The sequence below is a fragment of the Grampus griseus genome (assembly GCF_964374135.1).
Source record: "Grampus griseus genome assembly, chromosome: 3".
Lineage (NCBI taxonomy): Eukaryota > Metazoa > Chordata > Mammalia > Artiodactyla > Delphinidae > Grampus > Grampus griseus.
The window spans coordinates 126,730,687-126,758,055 of NC_139019.1; the positions used below are offsets into that span (position 1 = coordinate 126,730,687).

General features: G+C 42.3%; 1 protein-coding gene across 1 annotated transcript in view; it reads right to left on the reverse strand.

Moving 5' to 3' along the window:
* The window catches only part of SLC36A3 (solute carrier family 36 member 3), a gene marked incomplete at both ends in the record, with an annotated part of 31,829 nt that extends 5,024 nt beyond the window's left edge, over positions 1 to 26,805 (reverse strand). Inside the window, 8 exons of the mRNA XM_082650599.1 lie at positions 9,221 to 9,387; positions 9,763 to 9,861; positions 12,356 to 12,574; positions 13,507 to 13,591; positions 17,432 to 17,527; positions 20,335 to 20,423; positions 22,898 to 22,988; positions 26,666 to 26,805. Of these exons, the coding sequence (XP_082506725.1) occupies positions 9,221 to 9,387; positions 9,763 to 9,861; positions 12,356 to 12,574; positions 13,507 to 13,591; positions 17,432 to 17,527; positions 20,335 to 20,423; positions 22,898 to 22,988; positions 26,666 to 26,805 (986 nt within the window). The remainder of the gene's footprint in view (positions 1 to 9,220; positions 9,388 to 9,762; positions 9,862 to 12,355; positions 12,575 to 13,506; positions 13,592 to 17,431; positions 17,528 to 20,334; positions 20,424 to 22,897; positions 22,989 to 26,665) is intronic.
* Positions 26,806 to 27,369: the final 564 nt, after the last annotated feature.

A 27,369-nucleotide genomic window follows, 5' to 3' on the forward strand; every position in this document is an offset into this window, starting at 1 on the left:
CAGAACACCTACTGAACGCTGGCAGAAGACCTCAGACCTCCCAAAAGGCAAGAAACCCCCCACGTACCTGGGTAGGGCAAAAGAAAAAAGAATAAACAGAGACAAAAGAATAAGAACGGGCCCTGCACCAGTGGGAGGGAGCTGTGAAGGAGGAAACGTTTCCACACACTAGAAGCCCCTTCGGGGGCGGAGACTGCGGGTAGCGGAGGGGGAAAGCTTCGGAGCCACGGAGGAGAGCGCAGCAACAGGGGTGTGGAGGGAAAAGCGGAGAGATTCCCGCACAGTGGATCGGTGCCGACCGGCACTCACCAGCCCGAGAGGCTTGTCTGCTCACCCGCCGGGTTGGGCGGGGCTGGGAGCTGAGGCTCCGTCTTCAGAAGGAGCGCCGGGAGAGGACTGGCGGCTTGAGCACAACCTGCAGGGGGTTAGTGCGCCACGGCTGGCCGGGAGGTAGTACGGGGAAAAGTCTGGACCTGCCGAAGAGGCAAGAGACTTTTCCTTCCCTCTTTGTTTCCTGGTGCGCGAGGAGAGGGGATTAAGAGCGCTGCTTAAAGGAGCTCCAGAGACTGGCGCAAGCCGTGGCTAAAAGCGCGGACCCCAGAGACAGGCATGAGACGCTAAGGCTGCTGCTGCCGCCACCAAGAAGCCTGTGTGCGAGCACAGGTCACTCTCCACACCTCCCCTCCCAGGAACCTGTGCAGCCCGCCACTGCCAGGGTCCCGGGATCCAGGGACAGCTTCCCCGGGAGAACGCACGGCGCGCCTCAGGCTGGTGCAACGTCATGCCGGCCTCTGCCGCCGCAGGCTCGCCCTGCACTCCGTGCCCCTCCCTCCCCCCGGCCTGAGTGAGCCAGAGCCCCCAAATCAGCGGCTCCTTTAACCCCGTCCTGTCTGAGCGAAGAACAGACGCCCTCCGGCTACCTACACGCAGAGGCGGGGCCAAATCCAAAGCTGAGCCCCTGGGAGCTGTGAGAACAAAGAAGAGAAAAGGAAATCTCTCCCAGCAGCCTCAGAAGCAGCGGATTAAAGCTCCACAATCAATTTGATGTACCCTGCATCTGTGGAATACATGAATAGACAATGAATCATCCCAAATTAAGGAGGTGGACTTTGAGAGCAAGATTTATGATTTTTTCCCCTTTTCCTTTTTTTGTGAGTGTGTATGTGTATGCTTCTGTGTGAGATTTTGTCTGTATAGCTTTGCTTCCACCATTTGTCCTACGGCTGTATCCGTCCATTGTTTTTTGTTGTTGTTTTTGTTTTTCTCTTAATAATAATTTTTTTATTTTAATAACTTTATTATATTTTCTTACTTTATTTTATTTTACTTTATCTTCTTTCATTTTTCCTTCCTTCCCTCCTTCCTTCCTTACTGCCTCCCTGCCTCCCTCCCTCCCTCCTTCCTTCCTTCCTTCCTTTCTTTCTTTCTTTCTACTTCTACTAATTCTTTCTTTCTACTTTTTCTCCCTTTTATTCTGAGCCGTGTGGATGAAAGGCTCTTGGTGCTGCAGCCAGGAGTCAGTGCTGTGCCTCTGAGGTGGGAGAGCCAACTTCAGGACACTGGTCCACAAGAGACCTCCCAGCTCCACATAATATCAAACGGCGAAAATCTCCCAGAGATCTCCATCTCAACACCAGCACCCAGCTTCACTCAACGACCAGCAAGCTACAGTGCTGAACATCCTATGCCAAACAACTAGCAAGACAGGAACACAACCCCACCCATTAGCAGAGAGGCTGCCCAAAATCATAATAAGTCCACAGACACCCCAAAACACACCACCAGACATGGACCTGCCCACCAGAAAGACAAGATCCAGCCTCATCCACCAGAACACAGGCACTAGTCCCCTCCACCAGGAAGCCTACACAACCCACTGAACCAACCTTAGCCACTGGGACAGACACCAAAAACAACGGGAACTACGAACCTGCAGCCTGCAAAAAGGAGACCCCAAACACAGTAAGATAAGCAAAATGAGAAGACAGAAAAACACACAGCAGATGAAGGAGCAAGATAAAAAGCCACCAGACCTAACAAATGAAGAGGAAATAGGCAGTCTACCTGAAAAAGAATTCAGAATAATGATAGTAAAGATGATCCAAAATCTTGGAAACAGAATGGACAAAATGCAAGAAATATTTAACAAGGACCTAGAAGAACAAAGAGGAAACAAACAATGATGAACAACACAATAAATGAAATGAAAAATACTCTAGATGGGATCAATAGCAGAATAACTGAGGCAGAAGAACGGATAAGTGACCTGGAAGATAAAATACTGGAAATAACTACTGCAGAGCAGAATAAAGAAAAAAGAATGAAAAGAACTGAGGACACTCTCAGAGACCTCTGGGACAACATTAAACACACCAACATTCGAATTATAGGGGTTCCAGAAGAAGAGAAAAAGAAAGGGACTGAGAAAATATTTGAAGAGATTATAGTTGAAAACTTCCCTAATATGGGAAAGGAAATAGTTAATCAAGTCCAGGAAGCACAGAGAGTCCCATACAGGATAAATCCAAGGAGAAATACACCAAGACACATATTAATCAAACTGTCAAAAATTAAATACAAAGAAAACATATTAAAAGCAGCAAGGGAAAAACAACAAATAACACACAAGGGAATCCCCATAAGGTTAACAGCTGATCTTTCAGCAGAAACTCTGCAAGCCAGAAGGGACTGGCAGGACATATTTAAAGTGATGACAGAGAAAAACCTGCAACCAAGATTACTCTACCCAGCAAGGATCTCATTCAGATTTGATGGAGAAATTAAAACCTTTACAGACAAGCAAAAGCTGAGAGAGTTCAGCACCACCAAACCAGCTTTAAAACAACTGCTAAAGGATCTTTCTCTAGGCAAGAAACACAAGAGAAGGAAAAGACCTACAATAAGGAACCCAAAACAATTAAGGAAATGGGAATAGGAAGATACATATCGATAATTACCTTAAATGTAAATGGACTAAATGCTCCCTCCAAAAGACACAGACTGGCTGAATGGATACAAAAACAAGACCCATATATTTGCTGTCTACAAGAGACCCACTTCAGACCTAGAGACACATACAGACTGAAAGTAAGGGGATGGAAAAAGACATTTCATGCAAATGGAAATCAAAAGAAAGCTGGAGTAGCAATTCTCATATCAGACAAAATAGACTTTAAAATAAAGACTATTACAAGAGACAAAGAAGGACACTACATCATGATCAAGGGATCGATCCAAGAAGAAGATATAACAATTGTAAATATTTATGCACCCTACATAGGAGCACCTCAATACATAAGGTAAATACTAACAGCCATAAAAGGGGAAATCGACAGTAACACATTCATAGTAGGGGACTTTAACACCCCACTTTCACCAATGGACAGATCATCCAAAATGAAAATAATTAAGGAAACACAAGCTTTAAATTATACATTAAACAAGATGGACTTAACTGATATTTATAGGACATTCCAAAAACAACAGAATACACATCTTTCTCTAGTGCTCATGGAACATTCTCCAGGATAGATCATATCTTGAGTCACAAATCAAGCCTTGGTAAATTTAAGAAAATTGAAATTGCATCAAGTATCTTTTCTGACCACAATGCTATGAGACTAGATATCAATTACAGGAAAAGATCTGTAAAAAATACAAACACATGGAGGCTAAACAATACACTACTTAATAACGAAGTGATCACTGAAGAGATCAAAGAGGAAATTAAAAAATACCTAGAAACAAATGACAATGGAGACACGACGACCCAAAATCTATGGGATGCAGCAAAAGCAGTTCTAAGAGGGAAGTTTATAGCAATACAGTCCTACCTTAAGAAACAGGAAACATCTCACATAAACAACCTAACCTTGCACCTAAAGCAATTAGAGAAAGAAGAACAAAAAAAACCCAAAGTTAGCAGAAGGAAAGAAATCATAAAAATCTTTATCAGAAATAAATGGAAAAGAAATGAAGGAAATGATAGCAAAGATCAATAAAAGTAAAAGCTGGTTCTTTGAGAAGATAAACAAAATTGATAAACCATTAGCCAGACTCATCAAGAAAAAAAAGGAGAAGACTGAAATCAATAGAATTAGAAACGAAAAAGGAGAAGTAACAACTGACACTGCAGAAATACAAAAGATCATGAGAGATTACTACAAGAAACGCTATGCCAATAAAATGGACAACCTGGAAGAAATGGACAAATTCTTAGAAATGCACAAGCTGCCAAGACTGAATCAGGAAGAAATAGAAAATATGGACAGACCAATCACAAGCACTGAAATTGAAACTGTGATTAAAAATCTTCCAACAAACAAAAGGCCAGGACCAGATGGCTTCACAGGCGAATTCTATCAAACATTTAGAGAAGAGCTAACACCTATCCTTCTCAAACTCTTCCAAAATATAGCAGAGGGAAGAACACTCCCAAACTCATTTTACGAGGCCACCATCACCCTGATACCAAAACCAGACAAGGATGTCACAAAGAAAGAAAACTACAGGCCAATATCACTGATGAACATATGCAAAAATCCTCAACAAAATACTAGCAAACAGAATCCAACAGCACATTAAGCGGATCATACACCATGATCAAGTGGAGTTTATTCCAGGAATGCAAGGATTCTTCAATATACGCAAATCAATCAACGTGATATACCATATTAACAAATTGAAGGAGAAAAACCATATGATCATCTCAATAGATGCAGAGAAAGCTTTCGATAAAATTCAACACCCATTTATGATAAAAACCCTGCAGAAAGTAGGCATAGAGGGAACTTTCCTCAACATAATAATGGCCATATATGACAAACCCACAGCCAACATCGTCCTCAATGGTGAAAAACTGAAAGCATTTCCACTAAGATCAGGAATAAGACAAGGTTGCCCACTCTCACCACTCTTATTCAACATAGTTTTGGAAGTTTTAGCCACAGCAATCAGAGAAGAAAAGGAAATAAAAGGAATCCAAATCAGAAAAGAAGTAAAGCTGTCACTGTTTGCAGATGACATGATACTATACATAGAGAATCCTAAAGATGCTATCAGAAAACTACTAGAGCTAAACTACTAGAGCTAATCAATAAAGTAGCAGGATACAAAATTAATGCACAGAAATCTCTGGCATTCCTATACACTAATGATGAAAAATCTGAAAGTGAAATCAAGAAAACACTCCCATTTACCATTGCAACAAAAAGAATAAAATATCTAGGAATAAACCTACCTAAGGAGACAAAAGACCTGTATGCAGAAAATTATAAGACACTGATGAAAGAAATTAAAGATGATACAAATAGATGGAGCAATATATCATGTTCTTGGATTGGAAGAAACAACATTGTGAAAATGACTCTACTACCCAAAGCAATCCACAGATTCAATGCAATCCCTATCAAACTATCACTGGCATTTTTCACAGAACTAGAACAGAAAATTTCACAATTTGTATGGAAACACAAAAGACCCTGAATAGCCAAAGCAATCTTGAGAATGAAAAACGGAGCTGGAGGAATCAGGCTCCCTGACTTCAGACTATACTACAAAGCTACAGTAATCAAGACAGTATGATACTGGCACAAAAACAGAAAGATAGATCAATGGAACAGGATAGAAAGCCCAGAGATAAACCCACGCACATATGGTCACCTTATCTTTGATAAAGGAGGCAGGAATGTACAGTGGAGAAAGGACAGACTCTTCAATAAGTGGTGCTAGGAAAACTGGACAGCTACATGTAAAAGTATGAGATTAGATCACTCCCTAACACCATACACAAAAATAAGCTCAAAATGGATTAAAGACCTAAATGTAAGGCCAGACACTATCAAACTCTTAGAGGAAAACATAGGCAGGACACTCTATGACGTAAATCACAGCAAGATCCTTTTTGACCCACTTCCTAGAGAAATGGAAATAAAAACAAAAATAAACAAATGGAACCTAATGAAACTTCAAAGCTTTTACACAGCAAAGGAAACCATAAACAAGACCAAAAGCCAACCCTCAGAATGGGAAAAAATATTTGCAAATGAAGCAACTGACAAAGGATTAATCTCCAAAATTTATAAGCAGCTCATGCAGCTTAATAACAAAAAACAAAAAACCCAATCCAAAAATGGGCAGAAGACCTAAATAGACATTTCTCCAAAGAAGACATACAGACTGCCAACAAACACATGAAAGAAGGCTCAACATCATTAATCATTAGAGAAATGCAAATCAAAACTACAATGAGATATCATCTCACACCAATCAGAATGGCCATCATCAAAAAATCTAGAAACAATAAATGCTGGAGAGGGTGTGGAGAAAAGGGAACCCTCTTGCACTGTTGGTGGGAATGTAAATTGATACAACCACTGTGTAGAACAGTATGGAGGTTCCTTAAAAAACTGCAAATAGAACTACCATATGACCCAGCAATCCCACCACTGGGCATATACCCTGAGAAAACCATAATTCAAAGAGAGTCATGTACCAAAATGTTCATTGCAGCTCTATTTACAATAGCCTGGAGATGGAAACAACCTAAGTGTCCATCATCAGATGAATGGATAAAGAAGATGTGGCACATATATACAATGGAATATTACTCAGCCGTAAAAAGAAACGAAATTGTGCTATTTGTAATGAGGTGGGTAGACCTAGAGTCTGTCATACAGAGTGAAGTAAGTCAGAAAGAGAGTGACAAATACCGTATGCTAACACATATATATGGAATTTAAGAAAAAAAATGTCATGAAGAACCTAGGGGTAAGACAGGAATAAAGACACAGACCTACTAGAGAATGGACTTGAGGATATGGGGAGGGGGAAGGGTAAGCTGTGACAAAGCAAGAGAGCGGCATGGACATATATACACTACCAAACGTAAGGTAGATAGCTAGTGGGAAGCAGCCGCATAGCACAGGGAGATCAGCTCGGTGCTCTGTGACCGCCTGGAGGGGTGGGATAGGGTGGGTGGGAGGGAGGGAGACTCAAGATGGAAGAGATATGGGAACATATGTATATATATAAAACTGATTCATTTTGTTGTAAAGCAGAAACTAACATACCATTGTAAAGCAATTATACTCCAATAAAGATGTTTAAAAAAATTTTTTTGATAGCTCTTGACATATTGCACATTTGTTGTCCCAGCATAATGGAGTGCTTGCTTCCCTCCATCCTTGGCAAAACACAGTGTGTGGGAGGGTGGGAGGGAGGGAGACGCAAGAGGGAAGACATATGGGAACATATGTATATGTATAACTGATTCACTTTGTTATAAAGCAGAAACTAACACACCATTGTAAAACAATTATACCCCAATAAAGATGTTAAAAAAAAAAAAACACAGTGTGTGAACACATGCTGGTTTGTGCCGTTGTGTTTTGTAAAATTGGCATTGCTATGATTATGAGGAAGACGGAGTAGCTTTTCAAATATATAAAATGTCACTTTCTGAGTTGCATGTGAACTGTTTGCTCAGGCCCATTTCTCCTTGGGTTGTTGGTCTTTCGTTCATTGGGAGGGGATATTTGTTCATTCCTTCTTTAAGGCTCTTCTGGAGAATCTCATCACCAGCCAGGTTCAGAGAAGCTGTGAGGTTCTCACAGCACCCGATGCCCGTTTTTTTCCAGCTGATATCCCAGAAGGAAAGCACCCGCCCTGCCCAAGGTAGCTAGTGGCAGCCCGAATTACCCAGAATAAGAACAGCATATTAGGCTGATATCTTACTCGTGTAAAATAAGTCACCCCTTCAAAGAAATTCCACGTTTATTATCTCATCTAGTCATTACCACAACACAGTGAAGTGGGTGGGACTGGTGACATTTTTCTCATTTTACAGCTTTGGCCTTATGGGAAATGAACGCCCCACCATCCTACTCACTTCCAAAAGACCAAGGCTGCGCGGAGACATAGCAGTGATAATAGCTAACATGCAATGAGCATTTACTGCGTGCCAGACATTTTTCTAAGCATTTTATGTATATTAAGCCAATTCACCCTCACAGTCACTCCCTGAGATAGCATGGCGGTCATTTGCGCTGCTCGCCAAATACCTCCCAGTCTTCCAGACACATGGTAGAATTTCACTTCCCTGCCCCTTGGAGTGAGGCGTGGCCACTTGCTTTGACGGATAAGTGTGAGCAGAAGAGACATATGTCACTTCCTAGAGAAGCTTTAGCAGCTTCATGGTAAAGGGTATGATTCAATGTGCCCTTTGCCATGGAAACCACCAATGTTTCAGGGAGTGGCTATTCCATCAGTCTAGGTCTTGGAATGGGGATAGTGCAGAGCTGAGCCCCAGCCATCCCATAACGGACATGTAGCATGAACATACAATTAAGCATTTGTGTGTTCAGCCATTGAGACTTTGGAGTGGTTTATTTTATTACCAGAGCACAACCTATCCTGACTGATACAAATAGGCGAGAGTATTATCCTTATTTTATGGAGGATGGAAATGAGGTCTGCAAGATTAGGTTAGCTTATCCAAGGTCACGTGAGAACCAGGATCAAATCCCATTGCTCAGGTGTAGAATCTGTGCTCTTAAACACTTGGTTCTACTGACTGCTTAGTCATTCTGCCCCCAATACTGCCAGAATAATGACAATAGCTAATACTAGATGAATGCTACGTGCCAGTCCCCAAGACACTTCCTGGATGAATGAATGAATGAGTAAGTGAATCAACGACTGAATGCAAGAACTCCAGTCCAAGAACCAAGTGGGGCATAGCAGTGGCAGCTTAGGCCCATTTCTGGAATTGGGGTCCTGAGTAGCAGTCCACTTGCAGGCCCCTCAATCATTACTCTGGAGTTATACTTTTTGTTGTTGCTATTTCTGTTTCATAGACACTCTCAGATCATTCCTGTTTGACAGCCTGTGAACCATAGAGTCAGAGAGATTGAGTTTCAAGTTTCAACTTCTCATGAGCAGTGTGAGCTGGGCAAGTTACTTACAGCCTCTCCACATATCAACTTCCTTATCCATTCAGTGGAGTTGATAATAATAATGCTAACCCATAGGGCTGTTGAGAGACTTAAATGAGATAATACACAATGCCTGGGTTATTAAACGTACCTGTTATTATAATACTAATACTAGCAGTTAACATTTGTCGCTAATGGTAACTCAGGGATGCCACATTCTGTTGCCAAGATTCAGACCCTGTGACTCCCCTCCCCTTCCCCCCAACCCCAGATGGGCAGGGACGTACCAGCAATTGGGCAAGTTGCGGGTGATGCTGGCCTGGGTGTTCGACCCAAACTTCATGTAGCCCCGTGTCCCCAGGCAGATGTAGAGGACGATGACAAGGGACATCCCGAAGTACAGAACAAAAGAAAACTGCTGTGGATGCTTCATCTGGTTTTTGAGAGACAGAACCTAGAGATGAAAGGAGGTTGAGAAAGAAAAGGTAGAAAGAAAGCTAGCAGGTTCCCCCACAAGCACAGACATCCTTCACCAGGCAGCCCAGAGTCAGGAAGGGGCCACACCCCCTTTCATCTTCTCCCACATTTTCTACAGCCAGGAGTGCCCCACTCCCTCTGGCCTGATGGTAAATTCTCACTCAGTCTTCAAGGCTTGGTGTGGTGTATGGGGCAGGTGGCACCCTGTAAATGGGTACTGACTTTCCCTTCCACCAGGAGAAGATCATATTCTGCACTTTTCATAAATACTACTATTTAGACACCTAGACCAATGACTGGCTTTCATAGAGAGCACTGGGGACCATTCCCTCAAACCCTATACCCATCTTACCATACCGACGCCTTCAAACGTGAAGATGGCTGTACCGAAGAACAGCAAGAAAGTCTTCCAGCTTGCCATCAAGGGTAGGTTCCTGGGATCTGGAATCTCCTGAAAGGAAGTAGAAGAAGGGCATTCATTTTGCCAAGGCGGAGAAGTCTCCCCAAATCTGGTAGAGAGCTGGGCTTGCCTGACGTCAACAGAGACAGTGTTAGAAGCACCCATGAGGTATCTACAGCTGAGTCAGCCTTCTCATCTTTTAAACAAGTTACTTATTTTTATTGTGGTAAAATATACATGGCATAAAAGTTACCATTTTAAACACTTTTAAGTGTATAATTCAGTGGCATTAAGAGCCTTCACATTGTTGTCCAACCATCACCACATTCCATCTCCAGAACTTTATCATCATCCCCAGCCGAAACTCTGCACCCATTAAATAATAACTCCCTATTACCCAGCCCACTGGTAATCCCTATTCGACTTTTTGTCTTTATGAATTTGACTATTCTAGGTACCTCTTACAAGTGAAATCATATAATATTTGTCTTTTTGTGGCTGGCTTATTTCACTAAGCATAATGTCCTCAAGGTTCATCATGTTGTAGCATAAATCAGAATTTCATTCCTTCTTAAGGAATACATTGTATATATTTACATTTTGATTTACCACATCTTTAACATGTGGTGAAAATGGAACCCAGGGAGAAGAAGGGGACTGCCCAAGGCCACTCTGCAAGTGAGTGGCACAGCCCAGATAAGAATTCAGGTCTTCTGTTTCCCAGTTCTCTAATACCTCTTTCCCATCACTTCTCTCGGAGCCGTGAAGTCTTCTGGCTGGCACAGTAGCTATCACAGATCTAGAGGGAATGATTATTTTAATAGACTCCTGTGGGAAGAATAATGTCTACATCCTACTCCCTGGAACCTTGAATATGTTACATTACATGGCAAAGGAGAATTAAGTTTTCAGACTGAATTAAGGTAGCTAATCAAGCTAATTTTATTTATTTAGTTAGTTAGTTCACAGTATTATATATTTTATTTGAGAAGAAATTATTCCTAAGAGATTCATGTCGTCCCTTGAGATAAATGGGAATTTCCAGATATTTCAAATCCAAGTTTGGGAATACAATTGGGAGAGTACGAAAATGATAAAGGGAAAAAAACTCTTGGATATCAGAGTTATCACAAAACTTAAAGGTAAGTTACGTGAATTGTATAGAGTCAAAATCAAAGTAGAAATTCCAAGAAAAATAGAAGAGGCATGTTCTACTTCCAAGAGGCATGTTCTACTTCCACAATCTGACCAAAGACTGGCAACACTGGGCTCAGGCTTTGAGCTCTGCTATCACAGGCACTTCTTAAGCCCTTAGGACAATAGGACCTTTTATAGTTTCTTTTCCAAAGAGCAATTTCAGGCCCCTCTTTAAGTCTTTATCTCTCAGACTAGATGGAGGAGTTCAGCATGGGTGTGATCACAGCGTACATCACTGAGGCTACTGCACTTGAATGTGAGCCGTGAGCAACAGCAGAGCTACTGTACACTCCTATGCCTGTACAATAAAATAAGGAGACAACTGAGAGGTGAGATGCACAGGTGGATAATGCTTTATACTTCCCCTGAAGCTAATTTTAAAATAACGAGATTCTCCTGGATTACCTGGGTAGATTCAATGTAATCACAAGGGACTTTAAAAGTGGAAGAGAGAATCGGAAGAGAGAACCAGAGATGGCAGCATGAGAAAGACTTGGCCTGACATTGCTGGTTTTGAAGAGGGAAGTGGGCCATGAGCCAAGGCATGAGGGCAGCTTCTAGAAGCCGGAAAAAGCAAAGAAACAGATTCCCCCCACAAGCCTCCAGAAAGAAATGCAGTCCTGCCCAGTGAGACTTCCAGAACTCTGAGATAATTTTGTGCTGTTTGAAGTCACCAGATTTATGGTAATTTGTCACAGCAGGAAACTAATACAACCCCAGAGACTTTCAAAGAAATGAAACTATAATGGTGAAATTTCAGGGCCTGTAATGATAGCAAAGCATGGGCTTGGGAGGCAAAATGACTGTAATTAGTGGAAAAATTACTTTCTGTTTATCAGTTTTCTTGTCTGTGGACTGAGGATAAAGTAGTATTACTTCCAAAAAAGCATCATTGTGAAGATTTAATCTATGTAAAGAACTTGGCACAAAGTAAATCGAATTCCTTTATCATCCATGTATCCCTTGTCAACCTATCACTGCTACAATTTTGGTTGGTTATTTGATTGAGATTTATTACCCCAAGTGATTGTAACCTCCATGAAAGCAGACACCTCATCAATTTTACTTACTACTGAATCCCCACCCCTTGCACAATGCCTGGGTCATAGAAGCTATCAATAACTATTTGTTGAATGACCCATTGTCCAGTGTGACGATAATGATGATGATGGTGACTAGCTTTTATAGTTTGACGGGCAGGTGTTCACGGACATCATTTTGGCAGGGGCTGCTCAGAGCAGGAGGTTACCTTCCTCACTCTCATCTGCCCATGACAACAGTGACCCTCCCCAAGGGTCTCAGAAGCCCTGGACACTGACCCCCTTCTGTGGTAGTTTTGGGCACAGACCTGCACGATATACTCAAAGATCAAAGCCATGCTCCACAGGGTGGTGATACTGGCCAGTGTTGAGAAGACGGACAGCACCCTGAGGTTCTGGATAAACACCAGTAGGATCAGAAAGGGCAGGATTGCCAGCATGTAGAAACGAATGTCCAGGGTGGGGGTCAGCACCAGGATCTTCCTGGGTTGGCAGGTGTTGGAGGTCACATAGGCTTCTTCCACCATCTGATGTGGAACACAAGGAAGGGCAGTGTAGTTAGAGGTGCCACATTAACACAAGATGCCATTAAGTTTCAATTTCAGATAATTAACAGATAACATTTTAGTAAAAGTATGTCCCAAATATTACATAAGGACATACCTGTAGTAAAAAAAAAATATGCTGCTTATCTGAAATTCCAATTTAACTGGGTGTCATATATTTTTATTTGCCAAATCTGGTAACCCTAAATCGTAGTACCCATGACTGTGACAACCAGAAACCCTTAGAATCATCAAATCTCAAGCCTGAAGGGTCCTTTTGTTATCTAGCCAAGCTCTTCTTCCGTACCAAATGGTTTTCTTTCATACATCCAGAGAATAGGAATTGATTACACAGGAATATCTTCTTCAACTTTAGATAGCCCTAAAAGTTAGAAAGTTCTGAATAGTGAGCAAAATCTGTCTGCTTGAATATTCCATCTATAATGCCTTTCATAGTTCTGGCTGTTTGAGTGCACAAAAACAAGTATGCTTCCTTTATTCCATGAAACCAAGAAAGAATGCTGTGATTGATTTATAATGCCTGTTAGGAATGCAATGAAGGCAATGTTGCAACTTGTTTGCCTTAATTTAAGTCGTCTACATGACAACCTTGAGCTGCCTAAAGAAAAGCTCACCAACACTTTTCAGGCTAAAAATTCTCAATTATTTCTGATTGGACAGGATTGCAAGCCTCTCTTTCCGTCCTGGTTACACTCCTCAGATGTTGCTTCGGCTTCCCTATGATCCGTTTAAAGAGTGATTCCCAGGACTGAAAGGACTCCCAAGTGTAGTCTGACTAGGGAGTAGAAATGAAGCCCTCTCTTCCCATGATCCAAAAACTATAATTTTGCTAATGCAACCCTAGCAGCAGGAGGTCTGCTTTCCCCCCCTCTGCCCAGAAGGGGCCTCTTTACCTGTTGTAAGTTGTCTGCCATAAACATAAAATAAACACTGCAGAAGCCCAATTGGGTGATGATTAATAAAAAGCTGACAGTGTACCTGAGAAGGAAAACAAGAGGCAGACAGAGGGAGAAACAAATTATTTTTAAACGCATTTTTTGAGACAATTATTTCTTTTACTATTTTTAGTATTTCCTCATTTTTTAATTTTGAAAAATTTGAAGTCCACAGTAAAAGTTGAAAGACTAGTATAATTAACATCCATATACTCTTTAACTAGATATACTGATTGCTAAAATTTAGCCCTAACTGCATTAAATATGTATGGATGAATGTGTTTATCCATACACAAACACACACACACACACACACACACACACACACGTGCATTTTTTCAGAACTACTTGAAAATTAATTGCAGATATTATAACACGTCAACCCTAAAGACCATAACATAGTCCTCCCTTAGGACTATGATGTCCAGAAAATCAACTTCAATATACTCAGATATATAGTCTATATTTTAAATAACCCCATTCTCTCCAAAGTATCTTTTATAGCTGTTTTAAAACTTTTTTTGATTCAGAATCTAATCACGCTTCATATATGGCATTCGGCTATGTTTGTTTAGTATTTTTTTTCAGGTAGAGCTGCCCTGTACATATACACCTTTTTTGTTTCCCGTGGCATTGGCTTTTTGAGAAGAGTCTAAGCCATCTGTCTTGTAGAATGTCCCACATCGTGGACTTAAGTGACTGTTTCCTCATGATTCAGAGAAGCAAGCACACACATAGGTGATACTGTGTACTTGTGTGTCATCACATTGGGAGGCACAGGATGTCCACTGTGATGGCGAATGCTAGGCCTCTCTATTGAAAGTGTACATTTCCTACGTTGCAACCTGGAGGGAAAAACTTTGAGATGCCACGAATAGCCTATCCTCCTCAACCCAAGGGTTTTAACATTCATTGACGATCCTTGCTGAATCAGTTATTTCACTGGTGGTCGCAAGGTGGTGATTTTCTAGTTCTGTCATTTCATCTAAGTTTATTAGCTAACGTCTAAGAAAGATATATTCTCCTTTCCTCTTTTTTTATCATAGGAAATTCAATTAATTATTCTCTATTTAATATATTAAACTCTGTTATTGTCGTTATTCTTTTGGATTCTTAAATTGTCCCGTATTTGGAGATGCATTTATTTATTTACTTTAATAAATTTATTAATTTTATTTATTTATTTTTCACTGCGTTAGGTCTTCCTTGCTGTGAGCGGGCTTTCTCTAGTTGCGGTGCGCAGGCTTCTCATTGCGGTGGCTTCTCTTGTTGTGGAGCACGGGCTTTAGGCGTGTGGGCTCAGTAGTTGTGGTGCATGGGCTTAGTTGCTCCGCGGCATGTGGGATTCTCCCGGACCAGGGCTTGAACCCATGTCCCCTGCATTGGCAGGCAGATTCTTAAACACTGCGCCACCAGGGAAGCCCTGCATTTATTTTTTAAGAGAAAAAAATATGTTCCTCTACTTAGGTTCTAAGGTTTAGATCCATGTTTTTCAAGACTGGGTTGTAGTAACCATTGCATCAGAATCATCTGAGGTTTATGGTAAGAATACAGAGTCCTGGCTCTCATATCAGCCTATTGAGTGAGAAGCTTGGCAGTGTCATGTGAGACTTCAGAATAGGGATGTTTTTTCTCTTTATTGTTGAGATTTTCAAACATACATGAAAACAATGATAATAATTCAATGACTCCTCGTGTGCTCATCCCAGGTTCAACAATTAACTTTTTGCCAATCCTCTTCCATCTATTCCTTCACCCCCACTGCACACAAGCTTATTTTGTTGGTGTATTTGAAGCGAACTGGAGATGTCAAGTCATTCCACCTGTAAATAATTCAGTATGCAGCTTTAATGGGCTAGAATTTAAATAAAATATAACCATCATGTCCTTAATCACCCCTTACAAAACTAACAATAATTTCTTATATCACTTAATATTCCATCCATAGTCAGATTTTTCCAATTTTTTCAAAAATGTCTATTTCACAGTTGGTTTCTAAACAAGTCTATTCATTGCATTTTGTAATTAAGTCTCAAGTTTTTTAATCTGCTATATTCTCCTTGCCTTATTTATTTTTTCCCTTGCAACTTTAATTTTTTTGGTTGGTGTTGAAGATACCAGAAAATTGCCCTGTAGTATGTTTCACTTTCTAGATTCAGATGATGAATTCATAATGTCATTTATCTTGTTCTTCTGTCCCCTGTGTTTCCTGTAAACTGATATTAGATCTAGTGGTTTGATAAGACTGAGGTTCTTCATTTATCTTTCTGGCAAGGGTATTTCAGAGGTGGTTCTCTGTACTCCCTACTGTATCCTATTATAAGACACATCATGTCCACTTGTCCCATGTCTAGACATGAGTCGATGACTACATGGGGTCAGGTGATGCCAGTGTATTCTTGCTTTATAGTTTTCCAATGACCTTTCACAATGAGCATCAATTGATGACTGTTGCTTATGTGGAATAGGTAATTTTTAATCAAACTCCCCAGGTATTTCTTAGCATACTAAAAATTACAAATCATTCGTTTAAATAAAATAGTTTCCCAATTCTTTCTCAGCTGCTGGGTCTCCAGAGAAATGGCACAGTATAGTGGATGAGAGCTGAATGTTCTGGATTCCAGTCCTTGCTCTGATCCCTGGGTAACTTGAGCAGCCTTACTGTTCTATCTGGTCTTCATTTTCCTCTACTTGAATAGGCATGGATATAGTGATCTCCAAGGAGCCTTCCTGCCTGAAAGTTTTATTCAGGGTGTCATCAGAAGCTGATAAATCTTCGTGAGAAAGGATGGACAATTGCGAGATCTCTATTATTACTGCCCCGTGCCTTTCCTGTCTGACAATCAGAGTGACTCCTGATTGGGAGATCAGTGACCTACTGACATTCCCAAGAGAGGAGCTGCAGGAAGGATCTTGGCAGGTGAGGGACTAACTCCTGAGGGGCTCTGCTGGGAAAGGCTAACATGTTAGGTGCTTGGTCAAAACTCTGCTTCACCAGTATCTATACCTGTGACCTTGGACACATTATTCTGTCTCTGTGAGCCTTTATCACCATATTTCCTCCCAATAAAGATATACCTGCCTACCTCACAAGGTCATAGAGATGATCAGAGGAGATCAGACAGAGAAGAGCATTCTGTACACCATAAACTTTTTATCCAGCGAGGGTTACAACCTAAATGTTCACCATTAGGGGAAGGACTAAATAAAACCACAGGATCGGGCTTCCCTGGTGGCGCAGTGGTTGGGGGTCCGCCTGCCGATGTGGGGGGCACGGGTTCGTGCCCTGGTCCGGGGGGAACCCCCATGCCGCGGAGCGGCTGGGCCCGTGGGCCGTGGCCACTGAGCCTGCGCGTCCGGGACCTGCGCTCTGCAATGGGAGGGGCCACGACAGTGAGAGGCCCGCGTACCGCAAAAAAAAAAAAAAAAAAAAAAAAAAAAAACCCACAGGATCCATCTATACTGGGGAAACATCGTGAGCCTTACAAAATAATGAGGTCAATCTCTATGTCCCAATGTGGAAAGAAATTAATCATATTATTAGATGAAAGAGCAAATTTGCAAAAAATATTCCAATTAATATACAAGAAAATACAAAACAATATATATATTTCCATTTGTACACATATATACAGAGAAAAAGTACATGCAGAGAAAAAGTCTAGAGGAATGTTTACTAACTAGATATCAGTGATTACTTCTTGGATGAAGAGTGGGATGGGGGATGGAGCTACCAGGGGAGATTCTCTATATTGTTCAATAGTTTTCAACAAGAACATATTCATTTAAAACTTGTGTTACTAGAAATAAAGAAAAAACAGGTGAGGATTATTATTATTGTTGTTGTTATTACTACTACTACTGTGACATCTATGACTACTACCTTCCCCACACTGAGTGGGTCCTCAGCCAGGCACTTGGGCAGGTTTCGAGGCTGTACATCATGGCCTCTCCATAGTTCACAAAAGTCTTTTGCAGTCTAGGGAAAGGACAAGCAATGAATAACTTAAAACATTTTTTTTTTAAAGTACAATGTACTTCCAAAGTGAGTAATTATTATATATTCATGTATTAATATGGGACATTCTGGTAATTTTCTAGCAAATTATACTAGTATAATTTTTATACTATTTTTATAATGGTATACTTTTAAAAGTTTCAGAATTCTGCCTTTTTTGTGTAGTTGTCTTTTTTAACACTAATATTTAAGTGGATATTATTATTATTATTTAGGTAGACAGTAGCTGTGAATTGATTAGGTCTGCAAACAAGGGCAGAGAGGATACGAAAGTTGTGAGGTGTGCACACCTGGTTAGAGGGAGGAGAAGGGAGGGGGACGGGGTATGAGTATGGCCAAGACAGTGGTTCTGTCTTTTCTGGACTTACATTCCCTTCTTCCCACTGTTGAGGGTGTTGGAACATTTGGGATGCTTGCCCTGGACCAGACACCATGCAAAGGTAATCTTTAGCCTCCTGCCCAGCACCCCTATAGGATGTGACACCCCAGTTCCAGCCTATCCCTCTTCCTTCATCCCTCCTTCCCTAGGTGGCCCTTCCTAAGGGACAGGAAGGCCCTGCTGAGGACTGTCAACAGAGCAAGTGGGAGCAAGTTGCCCAGGTCCCTGGAGTTAATTGCATGACTCAGGGGAGTAGCTTGGAGAGGGAAAGGGCCCCAGGCTTGTCAGGGACTAGGGTTTAAGTCCCAACACACCCCCTTAGATGGCTGGGAGACCTTGAGCAAGTCTCTTGATACTTCCAGGCTTCAGTTTTTTTACATACAGTCTGGGTTTTGGGGAGGAGCCAGTAAGAGATGAATATGGTGACGCACTGAGGACACGGCATGATGCTTCTGTTTTTATTATTACTCAGTGTGCTTGGCATATGAAATATAGACGAGGTCACATTGCATAGGACTGGCAAATACATTACTCTGAGGATTGCAAATTCAAAAGCAATGGGGATCAGAAAGGTATCAGTAATGTGGTGAGAAGTGCTGGATATGAGACAGAATAGGGGATAGTGGAGACAGTATCCTAGGCTCTGGTACAGGTCTTGCTCCAAAAGGAGTTGATCAGGATGTGGCTCCAGCTGAATGATGAAGGAATGAAGCCGCAGAGGTGGCAGAGTGTCTGACTGGCAAGAAGGTACAGATTTTTTTTATGTGAAATCTACAGGTTTTTAAACACTGGCAAAAAACAAAAAACCAAGGGACTTCCCTGGTGGTGCAGTAGTTAGGACTCTGTGCTCCCAATGCAGGGGGCCTGGGTTCGATCCCTCATCGGGAAACTGGGTCCCACATGCATGCTGTAACTGGGAATTCACATGCCACAACTAAGGAGCCCATGGGCCGCAACTGAGGAGCCCGCCTATTGCAACTAAGACCCAGCACAGCCAAATAAATAAATAAATAATTTTAAAAACCCAGTAGAAGTCCTCCCAAATATATCTGAAAACCATTGTCAGCTCTTAGGCCATGGGTCTATAACCTCTGTATTAGAGAAAAAAAAAAAAAAGGAAAAACAAATAATCAAAAGCAAAAATCAGGAAAAGGTTGTCATAAATGACAGAGATGTTGGAAACCTGCACGGTGATAAAATGGTCCTGGCAGGCTTGAGGGAAGAAAAAGATTTGCAGATAGGTTAAGGGGTAGAGTCAGACAGGTCTTAGAATACTGGCTCTGCCTCTTCCTAGCTGTGTGACCTTGAGCAAGGCATTTAACTCACCTAAGCTTCAGTTTAATCATCTATAAAATGGGAAAAATAGTGCCTACCATAAAATTTTACTGTAAGGAATAAATAAAAGAAGACTTGCAAAGCTCTTGCCATGTACCTGGCACAATGTAATTGTGCAATAAATTTAATTGCTGAATGAGTAAATGCTCTTAACAGTGTTTCGTGGGCTGGAAAGTACCACACAAGTTAGGTGTGATTGATATATACTCCAGATGCACCTATTTGGGTTATGATAATTTGACTTTATGAGGAGCTTCATTTAATATCCCTACTTTGACTCATGAGGACTTTCTCCACATCTATGAGGACATATTTAGATTTGCCTGCCTTGGGAGAAGCTGAGCCCTGTGGACAGAAAGCCATAATCCTATTGGCTGTAAAGAATTGCTAATCACCATGAATTGCTAGTTTATAAATATGAAATTTTCAGCATTGTTTGTTTTCACTGCATTTGTCTTTTCCTTCTGGAATTTTGTTTTGCATTACAGTTTTAAATATATAAGCGTTGAGTGTTATATGTATACTTTATTAGGGATTGAAGTGAATGACCCCTGTATTAGGGATATCCCTAATATCCCTGTGAGCTATTCATCTCATTGTTAACTATGTTTTTTTACTGTTACTAACTTGTCCCAAGAAGGGTTTACCTGGAAGAAATTCCCCTTCGAAGGTGTATGTATTGGAGTTGGGGGGAGATGGGGGTGGGGAGATTAAGAGGAAAAGAAAGACATCTTAAGTATCTCGCATATTCATGAATATGTATGAGCACATTTGCATCCTTTATCCCTTTTGATTTCTCTAGATGGGGATATTTGGGCTCAGAGAGTTCAGGAGATTGGCAAAGTTGTCCAGCTAGTTAGCAGCAGAGTTGGGTCCAGACCTAGGAGTTCCCAGGTGGGATTTTAATCACTCCCTCCACCGCCTCTGCAGTATCTAGAGGAGCAGGGGTGGTGGCCTGGAGAGGGGGCCAGCTAATTGGGTCAGCGATCCAGGGAAACTTAGCACACCCTGAGATGGAACCCGGCACCAAGTGACAGAGAAGCAGGACTCTCACCTCTGACTTAGGCGGTGAGCACAGTTCAACAGGATGACCATGCAGTGCACAGTGAGGATCCTGATGGCAAGCAGGCTGAAAGGACCGACCTGGAGGGGAAAGGAGACGTGGGCACAGTGAGCCACAGGTGGATTGCTCCCATACCTGGCCCTCTCCCTGCCTGGGTGCTAGGGTCCCTCTCATAATAGAGATTTAGGGATGAGAGCCCCTGCCTGAATGTCCTTGTGCCCCCAGATGCTCTGGCCTGAATACCCTTCTTGGCATCACTGCAAAGTGGCTGCCCAACCTGTGCTACAATACTTCCAGTAACAGAGAGCTCACTACCTCCCAGACAGCCCATGCCTTTCCTCATCGGCCTTTAGTTCCGCTTCTAGATCTCTCATTCCTTCTCACACCCCAGCCCTTACCTCCTCCAAGATGCTTGAAGACCAAGGTTCCTTTTAGGGATTGGCTTCCTTCCTTTAGTACAAAGTTATCAAAAGGGGCACTACTGATATTTTGGGCCAGCTGATTTTTGTTGCTGCAGGGGGCTGTCCTATACATTGTGGGATATTTAGCACCATCACTGGCCTCCACCCCCTGGATTTCAGAAGCACTCCCTCCCCCTCCTCTCCAAGTTGTGGCAACCAAAATGTCTCCAGACATTGTAAACGTCTTTGGGTAAGGGGGGTGCAAAATTACCCTCAGTTGAGAATCACTGCTCTCGTATGTCTACTTTCCATGTCCCTTTTATTTTTATAACTAAAAATTGTATGCATTTAAGGTGAACAACATGATTTGATATACATACACAGAGAAATGATGACTAGAGTCAAGCTCATGAACAAGTCTCCTCCTCACAGTCTCCATTTTTTTTATGTGTGATGAGATTAAAAAGCAGGGCTCATCATTCATCATTATCTCCCAGATGTGATCACAACAGCACAGAGCAAAGAGGGACTCTCTCACCCTCTTTGTGCTGGACACCTGTGACTTTATAGATGTGACCTGTGCTAATATCACAAAGAAATTTGAGAGATGAAGAGCACCACTAGATTGCACCAGGATGTAGCCTCCCTATAGCAGAGACTCTTTTGTCTTGTTTATATCTATATTCCCAGGGCTTAAGAATAGTAGGTGCTCAATATATATTTCTCAAATGAATCATGATTACAGGTTCTGATGGGAGATGGAGGGTAAAGAAATCACCTAATAAGTCTTTGGAACCAAAAATCAAAGGATAAAAGAGTTATCTTAAAAAGCAAAGACCACACTGGCAAAGAGAATTTGGTTGAGGGCCATGTGGTAATAATGCTCTTCAGAAGTTCTAGAACCCTGAGAATTCTAAAGGGGAACTTCCCATCTCTGGGTTGGAACTGATTCAGATTGGAAGTCATATCAGTAGCCAGGGTCTCAATGTGACTTTTTTAGACATGAGGGCCACTTTGCAGGCCTGGAGAGAAGGAGAAATTCGTTTCCACTAAATGGAAATAATCTATCTATTCAATTCCATGGACACAAACTGGGACTTCAAGTGTGCCAGTCTCTATAGCAGGTATTGTGGGGAGGTGTAAAGATGAATTAGAGAGCCCTCAGAGCTTTCAGGTAAGTGAGGAAGATAGGTATTTTTCAAAATAAGCATGTTTCATCTTTGTAAGTGCTGGGAGGATTCCAGGTTAGGTAGATATAAGTTCTAGAAAAACACAAGGTGAAGGAATTTTAATCGGAAACAGTCAAATTTTACAGAGGAGGTGGAGTTCAAAAGACAGAAATAAGGGAGGAGGTAACAGCATAAGCAAGAAGACAGAGGTGGGAGGGCACAGGAAGTGTCAGGGGATTGGTAGAGAATTCGTTATCCTCATCTTCCAAGCCACTTTCTCACCATCAATCACAAACAGGAGTCACACACTCAAATGCCTGGCGGGGCCAGGCTGCTGATATAAATGAATGAAATAACAAGGATATAATCCTAGGGAGCTGGGAGAACTGTGGCAAAGTAGATTCTGCATCAGTATGCGAGTATGGTGAGTCTTTAAGACCAATAGTGGGGAAGGGGAACTGGATGGAGGTGGTCAAAAGGTACGAACTTCCAGTTACGAGATAAAAGGTACTGGGGGTGTATTGTACAACACAATGACTGTAGTTAACACTGCTATATGGTATATTTGAGAGTTGCAAAGAGAGTAGATCCTAAAAGTTTTCATCACAAGGAAAAAACATCTATTTTTGTAACTCTATGGGGAGATGGATGTTCACTAAATTTATTGTGGCAATCATTTTGTAGTATACGTATGTCAAGTCATTATGCGGTACACCTTAAATTTATACAAAGCTGTATGTCAATTATATCTCAATAAAACTGGGAAAAAAAAAAAGAATGGCTTGTCTCCTCCAGGCATGCTCCATTTAGCTCTGGGTTGGCTCCAGTGGACTGATGCCAATAGGCTCATTTCCTATTCCAAAGGGTGACCCCCTAAGCAATAGGCTTAATTCCCATTGATAAACAGTACTAAGGCCTTAGGGACCCACCAACCCTTTCCCCCAAATGGGTAGACCTGGTCCCCATTGCACAGGTCCATCTTACCAATAAGCCGGCATTTTTCATGGCCAGAGGAAGTCCCAGGAGCCCCGTGCCAATGTTGCATTTCAATAAGTGAATCAAGGTTTGCATAATCCTGTAGGGGGAGCATAAGGCAACAAAAGGGTATGTTAGCGGAGGGAAAGGAGACGCAACTGCTCAGGCTTCTTTCAGCCTCTCCAGGCACCCTGTGGTGGGAAGACAAAACCAGATGAAGGACACTCTGGTTTAACTCTCAGTTCCCAGGATCTGTTCTGGAACCTCTGATCAAGGGCTGGTTCTTGTTCAGGTGACTCAACAAATATTTAACACACACTAGACTCTAAAGAAAAAGTTAATAACCATTGCTACTATTCTGGATAACTCCCTAGTACCAGTTTATTCATCAATGCATTCAACGATTTCTTTCGTGATACTTTCACTCAAAATGTATTGAGACCTACTAGATGTTTGGCATTTAGATAGACAATGGAAAAAATAATAAGAATTTTCTCAATTTACAGGTAATTATCGCTGCCCAGTCATTTATTAATTCATTCACTAGAGAAACAACCGTCTGCCACCACATATGGAATATTTATTGGTTCTAGTTCACTCTTTCATCCATTTACTCAACAATATTCACTGCAAACTTATTCCATGCTATGCACTGGATACAATTTAATAACAGTTGCTAAACGTGCATATAGAACACTTACTATGTGCCTGGCAGGGTGCTAGATACCAGGGTTCTAAATGTTCTCCACACCAGTGCTGGCAGCGCCTGCTCAGGCACCACCAGTCCACTAGGGAGGGGAAATGTGGAACAGGATCTTGAGAAGAGAATCAAAAAGGAATTGAAATGAAAAGTTGTCTGCAAAGGACTGAACTGCGGTAGGACCACTGGATTCTGAGTTCTAGCTCTGCCATTAACCGACTGTGTTTGATCACTATTTTGGGAAGGCCCCTCAGCTGCTTACATCTTCTGTTTGTTCATCTTGACCTGCCTACCTCCCAAGGATATAATAAGAATCAGAAGAGGTAATGACGTAATGAATCTTGGAATTGTGAAGGGCTTCACAGATGTGAGGCATCATCACCATCAACATCATTATCATCATCATCATCATCACCATCACCACCACCACCTTTGGTTTGGCCTTATGGTGCTCACCTGTTTGAAACGGCTTCCTAAAGAGGAGGCTTCCTAAAGAGGAGGCAGAGCTGGGGTGATAGAAAAAAGGCAAGCAAGGGCTGGTTTAAGCAGGTAGTGGGGCCCCCTCCTCCTGTAACAAAAGGTACCTGGAGGAGGTCATTGGAGGCACCTCCTTGTGCAGCCTTTGGACTGTCTGGAGGCAGCCCGGAGGGTGGAAATAAACTGACCAAGGTCACATGGCGAGTCAGGGCTCACGCCTCCTGGTCTTGTCCTGTTGGTTAGGGTGTCAGGGCTGGGTCAGGTTTTGGCATTTCAGTATTGCCCAGGGAGAGGGCTGGGGCTGAGAGGAGACAGTGACTTCCTGCACCTCTGTGAGTTCAGACTTTTCACCTAAGCAAAGGGGGGGGGGTGGTGGTACAAGCTGTCCCTTCACTTCCAACAGAAATTTATATTTCTTGGTAACTGCAATTTTTGAAAAATATGTCAAAGTCAAAAAAAAAAACCCACCCTATTTAAAACAATCTTTTGTCAATTCTTTGATAGTAATTTCTCCACAAGATGTGCCCCCTTCCTGTTCTCCATCCCTCCATCTCTCATTTCTTTCCTACAGCAGCGTCTTGCCCAAGCTGATCAAATCTCTTGGGAAGGGTGAGATAAGGGTTTGGAGAAAACATTGCACCTCAGTTAACAGCATCATAGATCAGGGCTATGAGGAGTAAAACACATGTTGGGAGCTCCCAGGGACTTAAAAAAAGTTCCTATTTTTTTTTCCTTGAAAAATGATACATTGTCATTATAAAAGGAAATACTCAAATTCCACCAATTGGAAAAAACTACTTTTAACACTTTAACATTCCTCTAGGCATCCTTACTTGTCTATAAATGCACACAGATTGTACACAAGGAGAACCATTATAATACTGTATTTTAATTTTCTTTATGACTAGTATGTCCTACATATTTTCACACAACCATAGATTTCCTTCATCACTCCTAATGGCTGTATTGTATCCCACTATGTGTATCATACTTTAAATAATCTCTCGTTGTTTCTCAATTGTCAGTATTACAACCAGATCTGAGGTTAAGATCTGGCTTCAATAAAATTATCATTCATACCTGCATTATTATCTCCTTAGGAAAAATTCCTGGAAGTGGTATAACTGATCAAAGGATTTATTTATTTATATTTACTTACGCTTAAAAAAGCCCTAAGTAGGGGACTTCCCTGGTGGCGCAGTGGTTAAGAATCCACCTGCCAATGCAGGGGACACAGGTTTGATCCCTGGTCCGGGAAGATTCCACATGCCACAGAGCAACTAAGCCTGTGCGCCACCACTACTGAGCCCGCGTGCCACAACTACTGAAGCCCACGAGCCTAGAGCCCGTGCTCCGCAACAAGAGAAGCCACTGCAATGAGAAGCACGTGCACTGCAACGAAGAGTAGCCCCGGCTCGCTGCAACTAGAGAAAGCCCACGTGCAGCAACGAAGACCCAATGCAGCCAAAAAAAAAAAAAAAAAAAGCCCTAAGTAACACAGTATGAAATTCAAAAGGTAAAACAAACTAAAAAAGAACCCAAAAAAACCTTATGTAGTGAACATAAATGTCTCTTCTATCTCTGCCTCTCATTCTCCCAATTCTCGTAGCCAGAAGCAGCCACTACGGCCAGTTGTTTGTGTGTGTACTTTAAAAGAAAGCATAGGCCAAATAAGTATTTGTATGTTTTATATAAATATGTGTTAGGATTCGACATATATTACAATATTGCCATCTAGAAAGGTACTAGCTTAATTCTTCCCAAAAGGACACGACAGAGGACGTTTCCTGACATCCTTTCAACACTGGGTATTGTCATTTACAATCTCTCTATACCATGGATATTATCTGATCTGATTACTAAATAATAGTCTGATTGGCAATACAGCCCTGGGGAAAAGAGCCACGTGTCTGAGTTTATGGGAGTAAAAGTAGGGACATGGGTCTAGGAGGTGAACTTCTATTTCCTGGATGGGTTTGTATGAGGAAGGGAGAGGGAGGCTGGTGGGTGGGGAGAGAGGGAGAGAGGGAGAGGGAGAGAGAGAGAGAGTATGAATGATAGCAGAAGTCGACAGAGAGGCAAGCAGCTTGAAACTGCTGAAGAAAGAACAGTCAGCCTGAGATAGAAAATTGTTGTGGGAATTGAGAAGCTTACGTTGGGGACTTCCCTGGTGGCCCAGGGGTAAGACGCCACTTTCCCAACGCAGAGGGCCCGGGTTTCATCCCTGGTCAGGGAACTAGATCCCGCATGCTGCAACTAAGAGTTTACATGCCACAACTAAGAAGTCCGCATGCCACAACTAAGATCCCAGAGCGCCGCAACTAAGACCTGGCACAGGTTAAATAAATAAATTACTTAATTAAAAAAAAGAAGAAGCTCATGTTGGGGATGACTCTCTGCGATTTTGCAAAACCTGTGAAACAGGTGTAATACCCAGAGCCACATGGGTCAAACTTCTTAGATTCTGAAGGTTTCGTCTTTAATCCACGTGTCTCCTGTTCAGTGGGAATAAATGTGTTACGAAGAGAGAAGTAGGAAGTTGTGGCCCAGCTCTGTGAAGGCAGCAGTGCCTGACTGCTGTGGGCCGTGCAGCCACTTACGATAATCCATTGGCTTCCTCTTCAGGGCGGACACTCTCTGAAGTGATGCTACTTCTACTCTCCGAGAGTGACTTGGACCCATCATCCAAGGACTTGGGCTCGCTGTTGTTGTCCCTTGCAAGCAATGAGATCTTCAGCATGGTGGGTAGGTGGTGGTGGCTCAGGGTTAAGGACTGTAACAGCCTTGAACCAGCCTCCCATGGGTTTTTCTCCAGAGGAACCAAGGCTGCAGCACTGAGACGCTGGCTCCTAATTCCCAAGGGTGCCTGGCCCTGGCGCTGGTGAGAGGGGGACGCTGATGTCGATTATATGCTTCACTTGGCTCTGGGGACTTACGAGAGTCTCATCTCGGGATGATTCTCAAGGCTCCTTGTGATTGCCCCCGCCACACGCTGGGACTCGCCCGGGCTTTCAGCCCCTCCCAGTTTAGCCCTTAGTGCTTTAGGGCAAAGTGAACTGTGTGACTGGGAGGAAGAAGACAGCATTGGACTAGAGGTTCTGGTGCCTGGATGTAGGGCCAGGCTCAGGGCTTGTCTGTCTTTGGTAAGGAGGAAACCAAAACTACCTCACAATGGAGGCTGCCTGGCCAATAAGGTGCTGCTGACTCGCAGGACGCCGGTGTGGCTCAACAGAGGGTAATCTGGCTGCCGCCTTCGCTGCGTGGGGGTGGAGTGGCTTTGTTTTTAAATTGATGTGTAGTTGAT